The sequence below is a fragment of the Falco naumanni genome, chromosome 12, assembly GCF_017639655.2.
Source record: "Falco naumanni isolate bFalNau1 chromosome 12, bFalNau1.pat, whole genome shotgun sequence".
Taxonomy (NCBI): domain Eukaryota; kingdom Metazoa; phylum Chordata; class Aves; order Falconiformes; family Falconidae; genus Falco; species Falco naumanni.
In genome coordinates, this window is record NC_054065.1 from 14,689,314 (window position 1) to 14,710,234 (window position 20,921).

A 20,921-nucleotide genomic window follows, 5' to 3' on the forward strand; every position below is an offset into this window, starting at 1 on the left:
TTTTGGCCAACTTCAAATAAATCCACCATAATGGGGGTTTTACTGAAAACCAAAAAAGACAGCAGCTTCACCCAGCAATGGTTTGGAAGCTCTGTTCTTCTCCAGCCAGCTGAGCTGGATGGAGGCAGGATGGTGGCCCTACTCTGCTCAATGAAGCTGTATAAATGGTAGTTCAGTGTATATTAAATACAGTGTTTATATATAACAGAATAAAAAGAATAAAAATACAGACAGACAGCTAAATATTCTGACAGAAGAAGGACATTTTAATATAAACTCTAGTAAAGCAAACATACAAAAGGGGGAAGCCCTGGATTTTTCCACCTCTGAACAAATCATTGAACTCTGTCTTCCCAAAGCAATGATAGATTTGACTTTTATTTCACCTTGTACATCCTAAAATCTGCAAAAAAGCTTACCAATTTATGTGGTAGCTGTATTGACTTTTACAGAGAATTAAACTGCATTTAAACTTTCACATCTTATTTGTGTTTTACAAGTATTTGCCCAGATTTACTTGAAGCCTATAAAGTTTCATTGTTTATTCTGAAACCTGTCTATTGATGGGAGGGTGTATATTTTGCACATTTAATGTTTTCAAATGAAAAAAAGTAGTTGGGAAATTTTAAACTGTAGAATTAGTTTTTAATAAAAATTAATTTTACATTACAATGCAATCTCAGTATTCTAGTAATCTGATACAAAAAATACAAATAGTATTCCTTGGGGAAGAAAAATCAGCAAAAGGTCTCAAATGGAATTTTTCTAGAATTTTGTAACCCAGATAACTACTGTTTTTGCATAGACATCTCTGGATGCCAACTAGATGTAATTAATAAAGCCTTATGCAAATCAATGCAAACAAAACTACCATCAGTAGTAAGAAGTGTTCCTCAGATCAACGATGTAGAAGAACACTAATACACCAGATAATTGTAACATTTAGAAAACATAAAATCAATTCTCAATAACTAAACATATTTGGCAAACTCCTGACTGGTTGATTTATTTTTGCCTAATCTTAATGCAGGCCGAAGATAATGAGTGCAAATATTCAAATATTCCAGAGAAATGGATTTTGCTATGAAAGACAATTTCTATACCTTTACCAATTAAACCTGTACATCTAAAATACTTATTCATACCTGTTTCTAAACAGAAGAGGAAGGGAAAGACTAAAGGTCTTGAATGGATTCTAAAAGGAAATGGTCGACTGTAACAAGAATTTCATTTGTTCCCCAAGCCTGAAAGATAAAGAATACATTAGACTATATTTCAGGTTGTGTTATCAGTTTTAAAACAAACTTCAGAAACACAAAACGAAAAGAAAGGAAAAAAGGTAACCTCTTAATTTTAAACTTTTAAGACAATAAATAAATAAATAAATCATTCATTTACACTTCTGCATTTTCATTTCTCTACCTCAAGACTGCACAATGGCAGGTTTGCAGAGCAGCCCTTTGCGAAACGCTTTCCAGTGTAGTTATGACAATGCTTTGGCAACACCAGCAAGCCCCCCTGAAGGTACCTGCTTTAACTGCTTTAATTCTGCTCTGTTTAGAAAGCAGATGGTAACAACCTACAAGCCCCTGAGGTAATGTGCACGGAGACCTCTCATTCCCTCCCCGGCGTTACTGTCAAGGATACTGAGCATTCCCACGCTTTCTGTTTATGAAACTTGTTTTACACTCCGCTGCCTTTCGCACACATTTATCCCCCCCCCCGCCCCCCAGCTAATGTAAAGTGGGGCCCTCAGTTTGCTTCTAAGATGCTGATACTGATAAAGGAAAGCGCAGTCAGTATGTTGACATGTTTTAGTTCTAGCAGACATTGGTTTGGCTGAGCCTGTGCTTTCACACGTCACTTGTTGCAGGGCACTGTGTGTGTCATAATTGTGCAGGGAATGAATCCATCAGTGTGCAAATGCAGAAATGCTTACTGAACATCTCTGTTGAAGAGTTTGGGAAGGAGACAACTGAGCACGGGGCTGGGACTCGGCACATGTAGCTTCTATATGAAGCTGTCTGACTCAGCTTAGTGGCCCTGGGCAAAGAATTCACTCTGGTTTATTTTGTCTATGTTTGAAAATTATTGAGGAAAAGTTTTGTGTGAGACTGCTAACACATAACTTTTTCCACCAAAGTATTCAGTCAGAATACATGCCTTCTTGTTCTACTCTTCCTCTCTGCTTAACTCTACTTCGCCTCTAATAGTTTTCTTTTATAAATAAAACCAAGTCCCCATCCCCACCCCAAAAAAGAAAACCCTCCAGTTCTCCTTTGCTTTGGATGCAACTGTTATCAGAAACTCCATATAGCTAATAATGCACAAACACTACAGCAGTTACTGTGCCTGTTGCCTCCTTTTAGTCTAGAAACACGTCAAGGAAGAGCGATGTGCTTATGGGAAAAGGGAACTCATAAAGCTATCACAGATACAGGAATAGTGGAGTCTTGCAGCCCATGGTCTTCTCCCAGCTTGAAAGGCTACCACTGCACCTCATAAATGTCCTCAGGTTTCACTATGGTGCTGAAGTACAAAGTATTTCTTTAATAGTACTAATTATTAGATTTTACCCTCCTTCATCTTGCTAAAGTAGAATTTACAGACATTTTTTGATCAATAGTTCCTGCTATCGGTGGCTCCATCCTTCAAATCTGGGAGGTTTCCCCTTTCTTCATAAGTAGTCAAGGAAGAAAACCTTTCTTTCATATGCCAGGTTGACACCAAATCCTCCTTAGAACTTGCTGCTGAGGTGTCTCCTATCTACAACACATCAGGTCCTACATGTTCGATATACACGGGTTGTACTGACGAAGCCTCTTGACTCTTTGCTCCCCTGCCTATGCCTAGTGACTGGCTGAGTCTGGCAGCCCTGCGCTGTCAGGGTGACTCCGTTCCCTTTCAGCTACTTAGGGCAGTATGCAGCTCCTCTTGTCTAACTAAACTCCAGAACAGTTTTAAGTGCTGACTGTCCTTTGTTCTGCAAGAATACCTTTTATAACTTGGGGTCTAATAGCTGTCAATGTAGATAATGCCTAGTTCCTTCTGAGACTGATGGATGAGGGTAGGTAATAGCCTGTGGCTGAAAAACAATCAGGATGGAAAAGGCATTTGAGAGAGATTCCTGATATGGTATAATTTAGGAGATGATCACAGGACAAGCTGTGCTTTTATTAGATGGGTTACTGTACTTCGCAGAATGAGTCAGTTTTGGACCTTCTAAAGGCCTGAAATGTTTGTTGTAAGACACTTACCTCCAACCTTCTTTTGGTGACCTGCCTATAAATTCAAGTTAATGTCATTTGCAGAAGAAAGCTGACAACAGCTTTTCTAAATAAAGACAAAAGGGATCCCAAAGCCTAAGTGTGTTAAGTGTTTGCTTTAGATGAGCATAGGGAAGCTGTTTTTTCAGCCACTGTGTCTTTACCTGATGGTTTTCTGATAAGCAGTGTGATACCGAAACCCCACTTTGTGACAGTGCTAACACCATCTGCCGGGTGCTGATAGCTTGCTGAATAATGCTGTCACCAGCACTCAAGTGCTGATGGAAAGTTATTGCTTGGGTAACCACTACTGTTTTCATCTTCTGTCTAATTGCTTGCTGTCACTAAAAACTCTTATTTAAACCCCCCCAACATACGGGTCGTTTTTCTTTGTCACAATGAATTACTTTTAGGCCACCTTGCAGTGCCACTGTGGTGTATTTATTGCTTTTTGCTTCCTGCCAATTTGAATTATCTACACTGTAGAGTGAACTTTATTGCCTAACTATGATTGTTCTCGGTACCTGATTTGGTGACAAATACCCATAGAAAGTTTTGCTAGACCTAGATATAGTGAAATAGCTGTTAAGGGCATACTCTGCCGGGGTGGGCCAATGTGTATCATAAGGTAGGGTGCAGTACAATCATTTATGTAATCTTTATTTTGTGTCAGTTGTTACAGCTACATTTGTACCAACTGAAAACCAGGCCAGATAGTTTAAAGAAAAAGTATACAGAAAATTCTGGAAGTGTTTTAATCATCAAGAAACCACATTCAAATCCATTTACTTAAGTGTAAAAAATTACACTGTGCAGGCTGCGCAGACATGCATGCCCCAGAAAGTTTACTGATGGTGACTGAGAAAAACAGACAGACATCACAGTTTTACAATGCAGCATTGAACTACTAAAATAAATACATGTGAAGAACCTCAAGTGTTTAGAACGGCTGAGAACATAATGTAATATAACTTAAGCCAGAATCAGTTCTCACTTGCGTCAGTATAAATGTGGACTAAAGCTATTTTGGCTTTAAAATGCTGTACTGGAGATTTTGGTTTGGCTTCCTATGTTTTGGCAGGATTTACCTTTCTTTTGCAGGATGTTCTGTCTTGCTTTAATGAAAGCTAGGATGTCAGTATCAGCCTTGCTGTCTCCAGTCAGAGGAACAGAAGAACTTGGTGGGGTCCTGAAATAAAGAAAGTGTACTCGTGGACTTGAGCAAGAAGGAAGAAGGTTTTTTTTCTATTGCGTTATCTCTTTTTTCAGCATGGAGGGCTTTGTTCTTCAGATACATTGTTAGAGGTGGCACAGTACAGAGGAGAACCAAGCTCAAGACTTCTTAATGCTCTTACATAGATTCTTAAGATTAGCCAACATCTTTTTAGTTTGGTAGGGCTACATGCTTATCAGATATAAAACCTCTCACAAAGGGTGAAAAACATTTTACTGCTGAGTCAGAGTTACTGCCAAGTGGAAAAGCCTAATATAGTGAGTGTACCAAAGAAATGAGGTTGTGACTATGCCATGTGTTTGTTTGCTTCAGGAAAAAATGCTATTTATTTGAACAGATCAACAGTATTTTTGCCTACCATAAGGGAATTAAATTTGCGTGCATATACAGAAGTAAACAAACACATGACATCTGTGATATTTGCTGACAGTTGCAACTCCTTTGTGCTGCTGAGTCTCCCGTCCCAGCTGAGGTCTTGTACCTCTGCAGTTAAATCATGGACTTACCTCTGCTTTGGACAGATCCACTGGTGGTGTAAGACGATGCAGTACAGCGTAGCTGTTCTAATCAGCTCAGAAAGCTATGAATTTGGCCCTGTGTCTTTAGCCTTGTTTAAAGACTGGGCACTAATGGTGAAATGAGAAATATAGTGACAAAAATTACAGTATGGAAGGACAAGGGGAACTGAAGGGAGAAATGTTTTTTTTAACATATCCTACCTTTGTAATTACAGCTTACTGACTATTGCAGTAGGATGTAATTGTGGAAGTCTGATATCCTGGTCTTTGTGCTATTAATTAAGTGCTCAGTGTTGAATTAGTGAACCAAAATGGGAAAAAAATATAGAATGAACTATGAACTTAATAAAATATATCTTTTAATGTGATTTACAAGGTGATCTCAGAACACCAGTAAAGGACTATTGTCTTATTGATTTTCATTTGATCAGCAACAATCTAACAAATACACAATGTATTTGAGAAAGTACTGACTAAATTCCATTTTAGCTTCTCTTTTTCTTAAACACAAATGCAATTGAAAAAAATAGGTTTTGGGGGATGAAATTTTCCATGATTTTTTGCTGTTCTAGAAATGGATTGTTTTGGAAAATGAAAGAAAAAACCCCTTGTGATTTGTTCTTATTAATGCAGTAGGAAAAATAGTGACTTAACCATATTTTCCTAAGGGCCTTAATAGCCAGAACTGTTAGGCACAATAAGAATGTATCTTCTGGAAGTATACTGACTTGGCATGATATTTTGGTGGGAGGAAAGAACATGGAAATGAGCACATTAGAAAAACTAGAGTAGCTGTCAAAAAAAAAAAAAAAAAAAAAGGAAAGGTAGTTTCTGTTAACCTGCTAAGCTAATTTTCACAAAGCAGTACCTCTTTTGAGAAAACACGATGTGTAACCTTTGCCAAGCCTGACACACCCAGGCTGCTGGCATAATTTTATTTTACTAGAATAATTTATAGGAGAGACATTAAAAATATTTTAAGGACAAAATCATGAGAATGAAAAAATCTTTGCACAGTTCCTGCCTTGTATACTCTGATTTCTCTTCCTTTCAAATGTTTTTATTTACTCTTTCAGAGTCCCTTCTCTTGCTGAGAAGACACAACCTTGAGGATTCATGAGCTTATGGGGAAAAAACCCTCAGGTCAAACAAGAAACTACCTCTTTAATAGTGATGATGCAGCTACTTGGTGTAAAGCTATGGGACAAGCTTGGTGTTGTTTTGGAAGTTGGAGGAAAATCAGCAATTTCAGTTTTGTTTTTTAAGAAGACTGCTAAAGAGACTGGTAGAGGGTTATCTGGGCATATTACTTACTGGTTTGCTTTTTTCTCTGAATAGCCCAGGTATACTTCTTACCTTGTTCTTACAGTAGGGCTACTAGAAGTGGTTGAATTGTTTTTCCCAGCTGGATCTTCATTAGGGCTGACTCTTGTGGTCTCTGAAAAACTGGAATGAGAGCAGAAATGAAGGAAAGAATATAGATATTGTGGAAGGAATACTAACACATGCTAATTAACTAAAAGGAAGCTGTTTTTCAAGACTTTTTTTATCTAGATAAAGCACTTGTTTACTGGAAGAGGATTTTCAGTTGAATGCATGTGATGATTAGGTTTACGTAGAGAACGTGGCTATGAAAGAATGACTTATAAGCTCATAAAGATTATACTTTTAGTATTTGCCTTCTAAGCAGGGCTTGTAAAGCACTTTGATGTATCTGATGTACAGTTTTTAATAGTATATTTAGTTCCCAAACTGGCTATTAGTCAAGTGAGGCCTTAGCTCATTTTCCATTCTTCCTTTAGTCAGGCAAAAATATTACCAAAATCAGTGGGAGACTGGATAAAAACTCAGTGAGGACTTGGGATGTGGCTTGTTGATGATAGCCAAATATATTGCAAACAGCTGTTGTGCATTCCTGTCCCTGCAGATATCGTTATCAAGGAACCTCTCCACTAGGAAGGCAGATTTCTGCCATGGGATGTCTAGGGACTGTCTCCTTTCCCTGGGGGTTGCATATGCTGGTGCCAACCATAGAGAGTGGAAACACTGGATGACTCAGGTTTAGGATTTTTCCAGTAGATGGCAGGATTGGCAAGATCTTGCTTTTCTAACTCTGCAGTAGTTCACTGTTGGCTGATGAATTGATATTTCTGGCAGAGAACTTGAAAAAGGAAAGAAATTTATTACTAAAATTTTACTGTATTACACTGTGCCAGGTTCAGTTTTGCCGAAGATATTGTGCCCAAGAGTATAAGTCATTTTCAAATGAACAGCTCCAGGTTTACGAAATGTTTCTCTTTAACTCCTCGAGTCCCATACCATTCACACCTGCCTAAATGGATTAAAACCCCCTTAAGATTCAGCCTAATTCAATTAAAGCAATATCGTATTTAATATTAATAATATTCTGTACTTTATTATGCCTAAACATTACAGGAGCTAGAAAGGATGTGTGATGTTATTACCTACTATGTGGTTTAACAATATCTGGGAACTTCGCATCATAGTTCTACTTTAGGATTTCCTGAACATTTTTTCCATTAATTTGACAGTTCTTAAAAACTAAGCGATTTGGGGTCTTAAATTCAGTTTTCTAAAAGGACTCTGTGTCTGTGCCCTGAGATACCTCGGCATCCAAGTCATATAACCATGGTTTAATAAATCACTACACATCAACTGAACCATAGCAACCATCCACAGCTGTCCTTAGCCTGCAACAAATGTAAGGTAATGTGACTTAATGTGATCCTTTTCCATTGCTTTATTTTCATTGAAATAAGCTTCTCTGCTTTTTATTTGCCATGAACAGAATGGGTAATTTTATAAATACTGTGAGTCAGCTGAAGTAATTTATTTTTAAGCTGCAGTAGTTTATATATTTGAACTAATTTCTTCCATTTAATGTAAGTGAAAATTATTCTCCAGAATTGTTAAATCCCCATTTTAAAAGGGACTTTGACCCAGATTCATTAAAAAACCTAGAAACTACGGGTGTGACAGGGTTTGACCTCTAGGGATCTCACTTTCAAGTGGATTCCTGGACCCAGGACAATATGCCAAAACCTGTGTTGGAGTGCTCTGGGAGTACTGGGCACCTCAGGAAGGTGATATTAAAAAAAACCCTTAGACCAAGTTGGTGCTCAGAATCAGGAAATTAACATTACTGTGCTCAGAGATGGACCTTCAACTCCTGCCCTCTGCCTGTGGGGATACAGACAGACGTTTTTGTTTGTGGGATGCAATCTCATCTCCTGCAAGTTAAGGAAATTTACAAGGAAGCTTATAAACATTTTTTGTAATGACTCAAAGTGCTGCTTCCATATAAGACGTTAACAGTTAAAGTACTAATCTAACAAATGAGCCCCTCAGCTTGGCAGAACTCAAATCCATGTTTTAAGTATCCCAGAAATTTCTCTAATCCCTAGGTAGAGGGATGACCTTGGATGGGGATAATTTGTATCCTTCATGCTGAAGCTCTGATAATCTTTCTATGGCATTGCAAGATACATTAAATCATAAGGGAATGAAAGAGTGTAATTTTTCTGTGCAGTGGTTTGTATGCTCAGAGGAAGCTGGAGCCTAGCTTGTTCTTAGAAGCCAGGACTCTCCTCCTTCATCTGAGGGTTAGATGCTGTTCCAGAGATGAGAAAAGATGAGAAATTTTGCTAGTACTGCTCTAAATTTAATAGAAAGTCACTATGACAGCATGGGAAGGGGATAATGATCTCCCTCTCTGTGTGTTAAGCCCAAAGGACTGGACATCTCAGGATGCTCGACAAAGCCAGACAAAACCATAGCTGACCTGATTTAGTGTGGTGCTAGTCCTCCTTCAAGCAAGGAGTTAGTTTGGAGATCTCTAGAGGTGCTTTCCAGCCAACATTTCTTTAATGTGTAAATAGAAACTCCTGGATTACAGTTTTGGATTTTAATGGACACACAAGGTGTAGAAGTCCTGCCTCTTTGTCTTTCTCCTGAGCTCTAATACCATTCATGTTCTGTTGACAATGTATAATTCCCATTTTCATTCTGAATCAATCTGATATTTCCTTGAGTTGAATTTAAGAAGTCTCAAGGCACTGTTTCCTGACAGCTTCAGTGAAATTCCTGCTTCTTCTGGAGATTAAGGATGGTCTGTCTACTTCATATGTCTCAGTTCTTTTTTTTAACCTCGCATCTGAAGTTCCACCCTCTGGGTAATTGGGTAATAATGGGATGGGGCAGCAGCTAGAGAGATATATGCAGAGTGGCTGCAGGAACCTAAGGGCCAGAGACAACCGTCCCATGGGCTGATCAGCTCCATCAAGCACATAGGACAGAACAGCTGGAGAGATGATGAGTGTCATGGTATGAATGCTTGATTTGCCAGCTGAAAAAAAAGTGGAAAATCGGGTAGATTAAAATGGAAAGCATAAATTTTGAAGGTGTGCAACCTCTGCAATGTTAAAAAACCTCAGCTGCAGTTCTTCCATCGTCTGAGCCTTGGATGAGAGAGGAACAGATGTTCTGTATAAAGGCAGGCAAGATAAAAGATGCTTAAAAACTGAGCATTGTAGTATTTGGTTACAAATTTAAACTTGGCTTGCAGATTCATAGATAAATTGTTCAAATTAAATTTTACCAACAGAATGTGAAAACCTTTGAAATATCATTAATCAATGACATTATTCACAGATTATATTTTATCATCATGTAACCCTGCATAAAATTGGCAGGAATGAAAAATTATTACAATAGAAAATGCTGCAATGTATGTATGTATGTGAACATTTCCCTTGTTTCACATAGCATCAATATAGGGCGTAAATTTTGCAATCCAGGACAATAAATGTTAAAAAATTTGATGCTTAAATCTATCAGAGAACATGAACAGTTATCTGAAAATATCTCCAAGGAAATCTAGAGTGACAGGAATATTTTGAAGAAGAAGCTGGAGAGCCAAGGAGTCTGAGATTGAACATACTGTGGGATTTGCTGGAATAGGACAAACGAGATTCAGTAAAAGGGAATGAGCAAGGTTAAGAAAGATCTGATTGAATTAAAAAGAATCTATTCCTTTTGAGAGAAGGAAAAAAAGAATCAAAAAATTTTTAGAAGATTTGAATAACTATCCAACATTTGCTTGATTCAAGAAGAATACAAGAACAGTTCAACACTAGTGAAATTAAATATTCAGTGAGAGAAGTAACTCAAACAGACAAGGATCTGATAAATTTCTTAAATGAAAGCCAGTGTGGGACAAGACTATATGAGGATGAAAAAACCACTGTGCTTGAATTCTGAAGTGGAGCAGACGTGGAGTGCTGAGCTCAACATGCATTTTAAGAATTTTTGCAGACTTCACAGGAACCCATTAAGGGACATAAACGTACATACAGTACAAGTTGCAGTTAGCACCACAGCTTTACGGTAGAGACAATATAGACAAGTAGGGTATTCTCTTTCAAGTTTGAGGAATTTTTTTAGGTATTCCTTTTGAATAAAATAACTTTTTGATGATTATTTTAGGTTTCTCTTCCTTTCTTTTTGTACTGTGAGTCTGGGATTGCTGATTAGACCCTTTTCTGTCTGAAATATAGAGATGGGTCATTCTTTCTCCACCTTGCACAGCTGTTCTTCATTTTAGAGTAATATATTCAGATCAGATGAGATTTAATATTTCTGCAACCTTCATATGAAAGACATATGAAAAGACAAATATGGTCTGGAAACCTTCTGAAGCTACTCAACAGGTTAATGAGTGTGAGTCTGTAAGACTACAATACACAAACTACTGGTTTCAGCTACTTTAGGTACATCAGATTTGGTAACGTGATTAACTTGTTCAAGAAATTATCTTCCTTATGCAGAAATGTTTTTCTTATGCCAAACCAACTAATAACCCTTATGTCACCTTTTTCCCCACTTGAGCTCTGTGGTCACTGAAATTAATGTTTTACTTCTTACTCTAGTGAGGGCAGGATCAAGCCTTACCAACCGTGGCAGAAATGCTCACTGTTCAACTTTTTTATTAACATAGACTCATTGCAGCACTTAAATATTTAGCCATTTTTTTTCCGATTGAAAAAGAGGCATGTTTGGCCATGAATCAACTACCTTTTATATGTGTGTATCCTTCTTAAGCCTCAAAAGGATTACCAGCTTCCGTCCTCTGTTATTTCAGTTATAAATTGATTTAATACAAAATGCGATGTGAGGCTATCACATTCCCTTCCCAAGGCTTAATTTTCTCTGGTAACATGATTAAGGTGTGTCAAACAATAACAATCCACATGCCTCGTGCACTAGAAGGTGATCAAAAGATTTTGCCTCAAAACCATATATAAATCTCAAGAAAGATTATGAATATACCTGTATCCTTTATATGCTGAGACAGGTAATTTATTACTTCTAATTTATATCCATTCACACTCAGGAGTTTGTCTGAATGGTTTTACTACATGCTTACTATGTCAACAGCAATCTTTGATTTCTGACATGCAGCCCATTAAGTTTTAGATCTCATTACTATTGAACACAAATGTGAACTGAATTCCATCTTGTAAATAGGTTTTATTTACACCGCATCATAACAAATATAATTTATGTCAGTTTCTGCTTTTGCGAGCAGTTATTATGGGTGAAGACAGCAGTATCATTTCAGAGAAAGAGACTTGATTTCTAGGCGAATTAGAAACCAAGAGCCAATTGTGCCTTAGGACTATGTAATTAATTGTAGACTGGACTCATCCTAAACAATCATGCGATCTGGTAAGCAAAGTTCCTGTGTCAACTGAGGTCAAGGAAATCCTTGGGAGATAAATATTCTACTGTTTTATACGCCTAAAGCGTGTGGAATTAGAAACTTTTACTCTATAATGTTATTGCCTCAAATAGGGGAAAAAGTAAATTTTCTTGCACAGTGGGATGTTAAGCCTGCAGCTCCCACCTCACAAAAAGCAGAAATACTGTTTCTGCTTCCATATACATCACACTGCAAACATACCTATGTAAAATACATTTAAAGAGCCTAACATAAAATAAGATCAACTTTCTGGAACTATAAGGAGGAAAGAGCAGTTAACTTCAAAAGACCATTGTGACAATATTGATAGAGATGGGAAAACAAAACTATATTCATCCTGACTCCCTCTACAATATAAGTTCAAGAAGATGACTGTTCTGCCTTTATGATCTATACACAAGTATCATCCAGTCAGTCTCAGTCAACATGTCCATTACTCAGATGAAGAGAAACTCTTCATTATAAAGAATGCGATTTTTCACAAGAGACCGTGCAAGGCAGTACATGATGCTGAAATAAACTTGGCAGCTGAAAGCAGCCAGGCACCTTCCCCCGTTCTATTCCAAATGCTAGACACACTTTTCTGAGACCTGTCCTCCAGTAATAAATACAAATGGTAAAGACATTTGAAAGAAAAGTTTAAAAGAAAATTAAAAAGAAACCAGTTATGCAGTTTCGCTTTTGAGATAGGGTGGGGGATGCGAAATCAGTCTCTCATTGCACTGGAAAGTTCCTGGGCATTATCATATGTTCTTTTTAATTCTAGCTCAGATTGCAAAAGATACCTCTCTCCTGAGCAATGCATCAGCACACCAACTGGAAATTGTTGCTCCCAAGAGCAATGAGGTAGAGATGTTGTGCAAGAGGTCCTTAGTTCAGTTCAGTACGAAGCTAAAGTGACAGTCATGGATTGCTTGAGCTAATTTGGCTGACTTTGTACTAAGCTAGACCAAAAACGCTCTCATGTTCTGTTCCATCAGCTTTTCTGTGGAACAAGTAACCTTTAGCCTAAAATCAGAAGTGAAAAGCTCAAATTAGGCCTAAAACCTGCCAGCCATTTGCAAAGTGAATACTGTCAAAGTCTTGAGACAACACAGAGTAAGAACTGAAGCAAAGTAGAGAAGACCAGAGTCAGTTTTCATCAGTTTGAGACATCTGAAAATGCCTTCTTAGACAACTTTAGAGGATTAAGTGTTTCATTCTCTGTACTGCTTATGGAGTACTACATTTTTACTATAGATACATGAAAGTTTACAATAAAGATTCAAATAGATTTTACAGTTTAAAGAAAATCCAGTATTCATTATTTAATGGTATATAGGATATATTATGTTTGCTGCACAGCAGGAAATGTCATTTATGCAGGGTATTGTTATAAAATAGTAGGTGAAGCCACTCATCAGAGAAAGATTAACTGTATAATGAGAAGGAGGGGGAGAGAAGGAGAAAAGGAAAGGAAGAGGGAGGTGGGGACAGAAAAAGGAAGAGGCAAGGAGAGAGACCACCTCCATTTATTGTCAATGACTATGGAAACCTGCACATTCAGGTATGTGTTTTCCTGCACTCTACTCTGCTTGAAGGCTATGAAAGGTCTATTACTGCAAATTTAAATTAAAGGCTTTGAAATCAGAAGTAGCTGATGATGAAACAACCATGATGATTACATTTTTCTACTGTGGAGGATGCACTAGTGCTTTACAATATCAAATGCAATATCATTGCAGAATAATATGCTGCATAAACGTAGCACCAGGACATTTTTCATCAGAAAATCTGTCTAGGCTATATATTAAATAATTGGTTTGCACCTTCTTGAATACATTGAAAAGGAGATATAGTCTCCTCATATAGCAAAACTGACTGGTACCAGACTTGCCTTTCTTTGCTATCTGTCACGGGGCCCCTAGTGACAGACTTCAAGGATCCCAAGACCAAGTCAAAAAAACCGAGCTACAATAAACTACCTTCCAAAAGACTTCAAAATAACTGAATGATAAAAATACATTTTCTACATAGCCATTTATTTTGTAACTGGAAACGTGGTGTTTGAATGTGGTATCTGCAAAAGCATTCTGGTGAACTGCACTTCTAAAATTGCATTTTTTTACAAGAAGGTAAGGAAGAGAAAGATGACCAATTTACCTGTTAGTTGATAGATGTTGCGAGGATCTGATAAACTGAGGATGAACAGTCACGGTGTCTGGTGCACTAACCATCTCTGACTTTTCCTGCTGGGTTTAGATTGAAAAACAAAATTATGTAGGATAGGATTTTTTCAGAGTGCTTAGTATTGGCCTACAGGTCTCAGCAATAACAAGGTAGGCAATGACTCATTCAGAAAACACAAAGTCTGAATCACACAGCATTTCTTCACTTGGACAAACACTTCTGAACAAAGAGAAAAGTGTTTAGGATTGGTTCAAGTATTTTTAAGCTCAAGTTACAGGTTTTTAATATGTAACAGCATGTGTTCACCGATTTGAGTTTCTTAGGGAGCTCAGATGTATAGATAGGTCAAGATCCAAGAAATCAATCCCAATTATTTTTTCCAGTTTTCTAATCTTCTACTGATGAATCATGAGAGGCTGAATCCTGGACCTCTCCTGTTAAGGGATAAAGAAAAATGTGCTCCAGTGGATTCAAGAATATTACCTGCAGCGCTTTGAAAAGCCTAAATATTTAGACAGGAGGGTGACTAAAACATTATCCTCTTTGCCACTAATATGGTTAGGGATTTTAACCTGAAAAGTATTTTGCAACAATAACTCAAAGTTAAGCTAGTTCGGTGGCACTTTATGGATAACTACATTCCACATGTTAAGTTCTGTATTTACTTTAGGCTGTTTCCTTAATAATACAGTTTAATTTATAATCATAAGAATTAGAAAAAAAAAACAACAGCTAAACACTTCTTTGTTTATAACAACTTTCCCCAAAGAGTGAATCTTCTCTTCCAGTTAATAATAAAGGATATGGGATGAACTGCACTAGGCATTCTTTGTCATTAGGCTGATGTGCATTTCATGGCAGTGCTTTGCTGTGAGATGCCATGCCACTACTTGGAAGACATGAAAAAGGTGTCAGAAGGGGGGTATAAGAAAGCTGTATTGTTTCAGTAGATCCCCCCCTCTGGACCCTCTTGTACTGTCTCCTGTGTTTGTGAAATTGTGTAGCGTTCAGACTGATTGTGTTATGAACTTCCAATACACTGTTCAAAATGTCATCTCGGCAGTTTGTTTTTGCACAAGTCATTAAACTAGAGCACTCTGTTTCTGCTGGGTTCTTAAACAGGCAGTGATAGCAGTGGTGGGACTCAGCCGGAGAGTGAGGGGCTGTGCTGTGAGCTGCTGACCCTCTGGGAGCTTAGGGAAGCTGGAAGTTGCTGGAGTCTTTGCAAACAAAGGAAGCTAAAGAACAATTACGTTTGCTGGGATTTGTCCATGTTACAGCTATGACTGCCATCTTTTAATGCACATGTCATAAACCTGATGAAATCATAGTTTTGCTAGCAGTAAAAAAGATTATTTTTTCCAATGTCCTCTATTTGTTTTATGTCCCTTCAGAGTTTTTGGCATTTTGGGACCATTCTTGGCTTTCAATCAAGTTGTCTGGAGGAATGTCAAAACAAAAAATAAAGCAGAAAGCAAACGTTTTGCTTCATTTATGTTAGCTTCATACAAGTATTATCCACATTAGCTTTGTCTGATTTACATTGGCAAAGTACAGGTGAATCAGGCACCGAGTCCCATTCTTCATACTCCTTTCTATCTAGTCAATTAAGTATTTCTTTAAGAAACGATTAAAGGTGTTACATTTAAATGAAAACGGAAGTGATTTCATACCTGTAAATTTATTGCTTCTTCAGACCACCACATTTCGAAGTCCTTTTGCAGCTTAATCTTGACTTTTTCTATAAGAAGCTCCAGGTGCTCAATCTCAACCTTCAGCCCTTTCAAATGATTGAACATTGTTTTGTAACTAATATGAAAAAAGAAAAAAAAAGAAAAAGAACTTCCAGCACGTCTGAACAAAGCTTTATCCTACCTAGAACAGTTACGGATTTAAACTACAGAAGAATATATAGTAAACAGAGATGCAGGGGACACAGACAGATTGGTGGTCGGAAGAGACATCCCATATTATTTAAGAGCTTCACCAGACGGTAAATACAAAAAATCTTACCCCACAAAGCTTTTATTCATTAAAGAAATTAGTGACATTCAAGTGGGATGAGTATGGATTAACAATTAAAATACAGGTTCAGTCAAATCTGTCAATTATTTTGTTTGGTTTCTCAGCATGTTGCCATTCATAAACAACTGGTCACCAGAGCTTGGATTCAGGTAGGAGATGAGACTGACTCACCTTTCAGATGCAAACTTCATTGGCTAACATAAAGTTGGGGCTTTACCAGTAGTATGAAATAGCCAGAAGCTTCCTCACAGATTGCACATAACATAAACACTAGCAAGTTGCTTAAAACTGATATCCTTGCGTCTGTTTTCTTTTAGCCTTCTGGCTACATTGACATTAGAGTGAGAGTTGGTTAACCAGTACATATTCTGCATGTTATTTACACTCAGTCAATCCTGTATAGCCTAAAAGTTTCCCTTAGGTCAAGGAAGGCAGGACATTTCTGAATCAGCCAAAAAGGTTCACAACACATTTGGATGCAAACAAGTTTCTAATACTAATCCTCGGGGAGGACATTTAGCTATTTTTATTTATTTTTAGCCATTAGCTCAAGCATAAGTTTTCCCCACTCGTATAGCGGCATCTTACAGACAAACCAACTACATACACACAAATTTAAAAACTATTAGTGAACCACAAAGCTGACATTTTTAAAATGTCAGAGAAAACCCTGAGGGTAGCTGTGTGTACAGAATTGTAACTGGAATACACTATCAGTATAATTTATCTTCTGAAGGATAGCAGAAGTTTAAGGCAGAAGTAATACCTTTGCTTTTCTTCTTCAATTTGCATTCGAAGTTTCTCTTCTACTGGATCAAGCATATTTAGCTCTTCAGAAGGACTAGAAACAGCTGTAAGAGAAATGGTCAGATGTAAGCAATGACATTATTATGTCAAACCAAGCAACTTTTAATTAGGAAAAAAACCCCAATTTTCAAGAGGAAAGTAATAAAATGGGGGTCATTAACGATTTCTCTGGAAATGTTTCTTCAAATTGCTTATTTAGGGCTTAATATAAGAGATGCTTAATAACCAATGATTTGAATTAAGTTGCTTTTAATATTTTTTTTCCCAGTAAAGACCAGAATATTCATTTTAGATATGAATAAAAGTGAGTTTGCCAGTTCATTTTAAAAGTTCGTCTTTGCCATAAAAGTCTACCAAATACATTCAACCTGACCATTTTGCCTACAAGGACAAGACCAGGACAGCAAAGTTGTTGCAGAAAGAAGATACAGCAGTAGCTGTGCTGGTGCCTGGGAACAGCAGAACAGAGAGTAAAAGAAATCCTGAAGGAGAAATTAGCTTTGGTAAGCAATGAATTCAGGGAATTAGTATAAATAAGGAAAGTGTCTTGAAACTATGTGAGAAACTTGTCAAGGTAAAGGAGAAGTGTGGAAATATTAAGAGTAGCCTCAGTTAACCTGAGAAAAAAAGCTTAGGATTTAGCATGCAATGCACAACATGCTTACTCTGAGAGATGGCAAAATTGTCTTGCCATTATGGATTGTATGTTCAGCAGTGAAAGGAAACGTAAGGTTACCTACTAGTATTACAACAGTTTCTATTTCTAGAATGAGTGAGAATAGTTTAAGGTTGCCAAGAAAACATGTTCAGCCTTTTTAACTGAAAAAAAATGAAAGAACCAGAAGATTTGCTCTACAATACATGCAAGTTTCCATCCTGACTATTATTTCTGCCAAGAAAATAAATTTTGTGTCAACCTGTCGTGAGGCCTGAGGAGTGTACCCTCTCTTTAAGGAGAGGAATTCTGTCTGGAACAAGAGGGCAGTAATGACCCCTCTGCCTGTCAGTGTGCCAGCTGAAACCATTAATCTTTTGATGTAGCACCCTGTAGCTTAATACAGATGAAGCTGACAAGCATTTTATTTCATTTAAAGTACTTGGGTCAAGCATGTTAACACAGACAGTCAAGGTGGACAAAGCACATGCACAATTCTCATTTGATACATTGAAAGGCTTTGCTGGATTTGCAGATTACAAAAGAATGATAGGGTGAAGACAACTGTGGTGGAGAAGGTACTCTCAGAAGATTAGAAAATAAACTGCTTGGAATGCTGAAATGAACACACAAGCCAGGAGGTGCAAACATCACAGCAGAGGAGATGCTATGACAGTGGTATCAGATTGTACCTGAACACGATGGATAGTAAGGCAGCCATCATAATCATGCCAGAACCTTTAAGGAAAGCAGTAAACCTTTCAATGATTACAGGGGAGAGGATTTTCTGATTTGTCAGATTTCATCCTCTGGAGAAGGCACAATGTGGGAAAGTGCAGAGCTACACAAGGAACTTGTGGGGAGACACTCACTGCAGAGCTCCTGAGGCTTCACACTTGTTATGACCTTCACGGATACACAGCATCCAGGCTTGAAAGAAATGTGATCTTATGGAACAAGCTGGAACGACTTAGAGAGTAACTGCCTCCCAAATGAGCCATGCTCACCAACCATGTGAGCATCCTTAACGTGTTCCTGTGCAAAGCTGGCCAGACTTAGCCAAAGCTGTCTTCAGCAGTGGTTAAAGGGGGCTCTCCTGAGCACACTGAAGTGCGTTTGACTTATCTGCGCAACCTGTTATGGTGTCTGAGGTCAGGAGGTATTATATTCCCTCTATAATGAAGGGAAATAATACAGAGGGGAAGACAGCAACATCTTAAAATGTTAATGCTGTTTCTGAAGTGAGGGCTTCCCTAGAAGAAAACCAAATTCTGCTGGTTGTTACAGAGTGATGCAAGGCCATAGTATTGTAGTTTTCCTTCCCTGATTTATTTAGACATCTAGTGCTTGGAAAAATATTTTTGCACTAGCTCTGAAAGGGCAGCCAAATTTGCGTAGAATTTTGTCACATATATAAAAACACCAAGAAAAATGTTTTTCTGTGGCTGATTACATGCTGTAGAAGGGATTATTTGGTTGTAAGTTACCTTCAGAATTAATAATAAAGCCTTTTACATGAGATGAGTACCTCTATCACACAAAGGCCCCAGCATCCTCAACCCTGCATAGAGCTACGCCCATTATCTCTAGCAATACACAGGTGATGAAAGCAAGAAAAACAGCTGTGGCCAAGGTGAAGAGCACAGAGTTTTGTATATGTACAGAATGGAAAGAGATGAGTACGCTGCAAGCTGATGAGGTCCCAGCAGCAAAACCAGCACTGGCTATTTCATCAAGTAAATGGCTACAACTTAGACATGCATTATTGCGTTCCAGTCACAAAGGCAGAAGAGGTCCAGTGTCAGGTGAGGTCCAGTGGCAAGTCAAACCCAGGCCATGCCTAGTTTGCCACTGTTTTGTGAGTTCTCTGGTGTCTTCCCATGCTGTTGCAGTCTCCATTTCAGCTTTTTGTCACACCTGCTCATTGCAACAATGTGCTTGTGACCTGAATAGCATTCTGTTCTAAAGAGCAGTCCTTTTTGAATCAGCCTACCTTAATATATACAGATAAACACACAGCTTTTTCCTGATGTTCCAAGCAAAAGAGATCTATGTCTGGTGGCGTGTATTTCAACCCTTTTGGCTGCTGCCAATTCTGCCTTCTCCTCATTCCCTGCTACTTCTGTTCTCTCCTCTTCGCTTTACCTTTCCTGAATCCCTGCAGTGGCCTCTTTCTGCCCCTGGGCTCCTGCTGCTGCTGCCTCACACCCCTGTCCTCCCGCCAGCCCAGGCAATCTCAGCTACAGCTGAAGCTGGGAGGCTAAGGCAGAGGTTACAGGCTCTTTGTATCACATGTCTAATGTTAGCATTCTTCAGTATGCAGGCTCAGTTATTTTAAAATAACATGAGAGGGACAACTGAGCAAATAGAGTAAAATATAGAAAGCATAATACTTATACATTTAAGATAGATACCTAAGAAGAAATACTTTCTTTTTTGCCATCGTTTTTTATTCCTCTAAAGACTTTCTTTTTGTTGTACATATCTGCCTGCCCGTTGCGGAAACAGAAAATGTTTATTGAAACATCAGATCATTTTATCTATGTATTAACCTCATATACAATTAAATTATGAAAACTTGAAAATTCACGAGACCAACTTTTGCCCGTATACATTAAAAATTTTGCAATACATTAAGAAGTGCAGAAGTGCTACTGCTGAAATATTAACTATCAGATACCATTTCTGCAGCTGCACAGAACACAAAGTGGTATCTGCTTTGTTCACTCACAGCTGACTTTTAATTCATTGCTTGACAGTTTGTCATATGAAACTTGATTGTACAGTCTAGCTCTATGCTTTTAGTGCATCAACTGATTTGAGCCATTCAGCTGATGTACAATATCACATGCAATTTTAGTGCCCCAGTGACTTCTCCTGGGAAACAAATGCAGTTGGTGCAATTTGATCCTGGATAATGCAGACCCAGGTTTCAGGGATGCAGGGGAGGTATGATGTGCATGTTCAGGAAAACACTGCCTCTGTGTATCCTAGGGGTTTCTGTTGGCATACCTCCATTTAGTTCTATACAACAGAGTTATTTTAGCAAAGTCAGCAATGTATTCATAAGGAGTATTAATTCCTTTACATCAGCATAACTGCATATACAGCTGAGTGGCAAAAATTATGAATCTTACTTTGTGAAGTCTTTGTTAAAAGCACTGAGTCACATGATGTAAAGAGGTTTTGATAGTGCTACACTGGGTAGTGAAATAGTTAATGACTTCTGTATTTCTCTTCGGGCTAACTTTTTATTTCATCGTCAGATACTATCCATTTGGTGAAGTGAAGCAGAGAATACAATTGGTACCAGCTGCCTGCTTAGAGAGGAAAGTGAGCTCTGCATGAGTTGACACTCAGTTCATATCATAAAGGTTTGTGAGGTTTGGATTTTTTTTCATAAAGAAGATTGTAAGAGGCATTTTAAGATATAATGGCTTTACTCTAATGAAAGGGCCAATTTTGG

At 38.0% G+C, this 20,921-nt stretch overlaps 1 protein-coding gene across 1 annotated transcript in view; it reads right to left on the reverse strand.

The window, feature by feature from the left end:
* Window positions 1–720: 720 nt before the first annotated feature.
* Window positions 721–20,921, reverse strand: part of KIF6 (kinesin family member 6) — a 157,830-nt gene continuing 137,629 nt past the window's right edge. Inside the window, 6 exon segments of the mRNA XM_040612049.1 lie at window positions 721–1,244; window positions 4,355–4,455; window positions 6,375–6,464; window positions 13,942–14,030; window positions 15,642–15,777; window positions 16,760–16,844. Coding sequence (XP_040467983.1) covers window positions 1,228–1,244; window positions 4,355–4,455; window positions 6,375–6,464; window positions 13,942–14,030; window positions 15,642–15,777; window positions 16,760–16,844 — 518 coding nt within the window. The 3' untranslated portion in view covers window positions 721–1,227.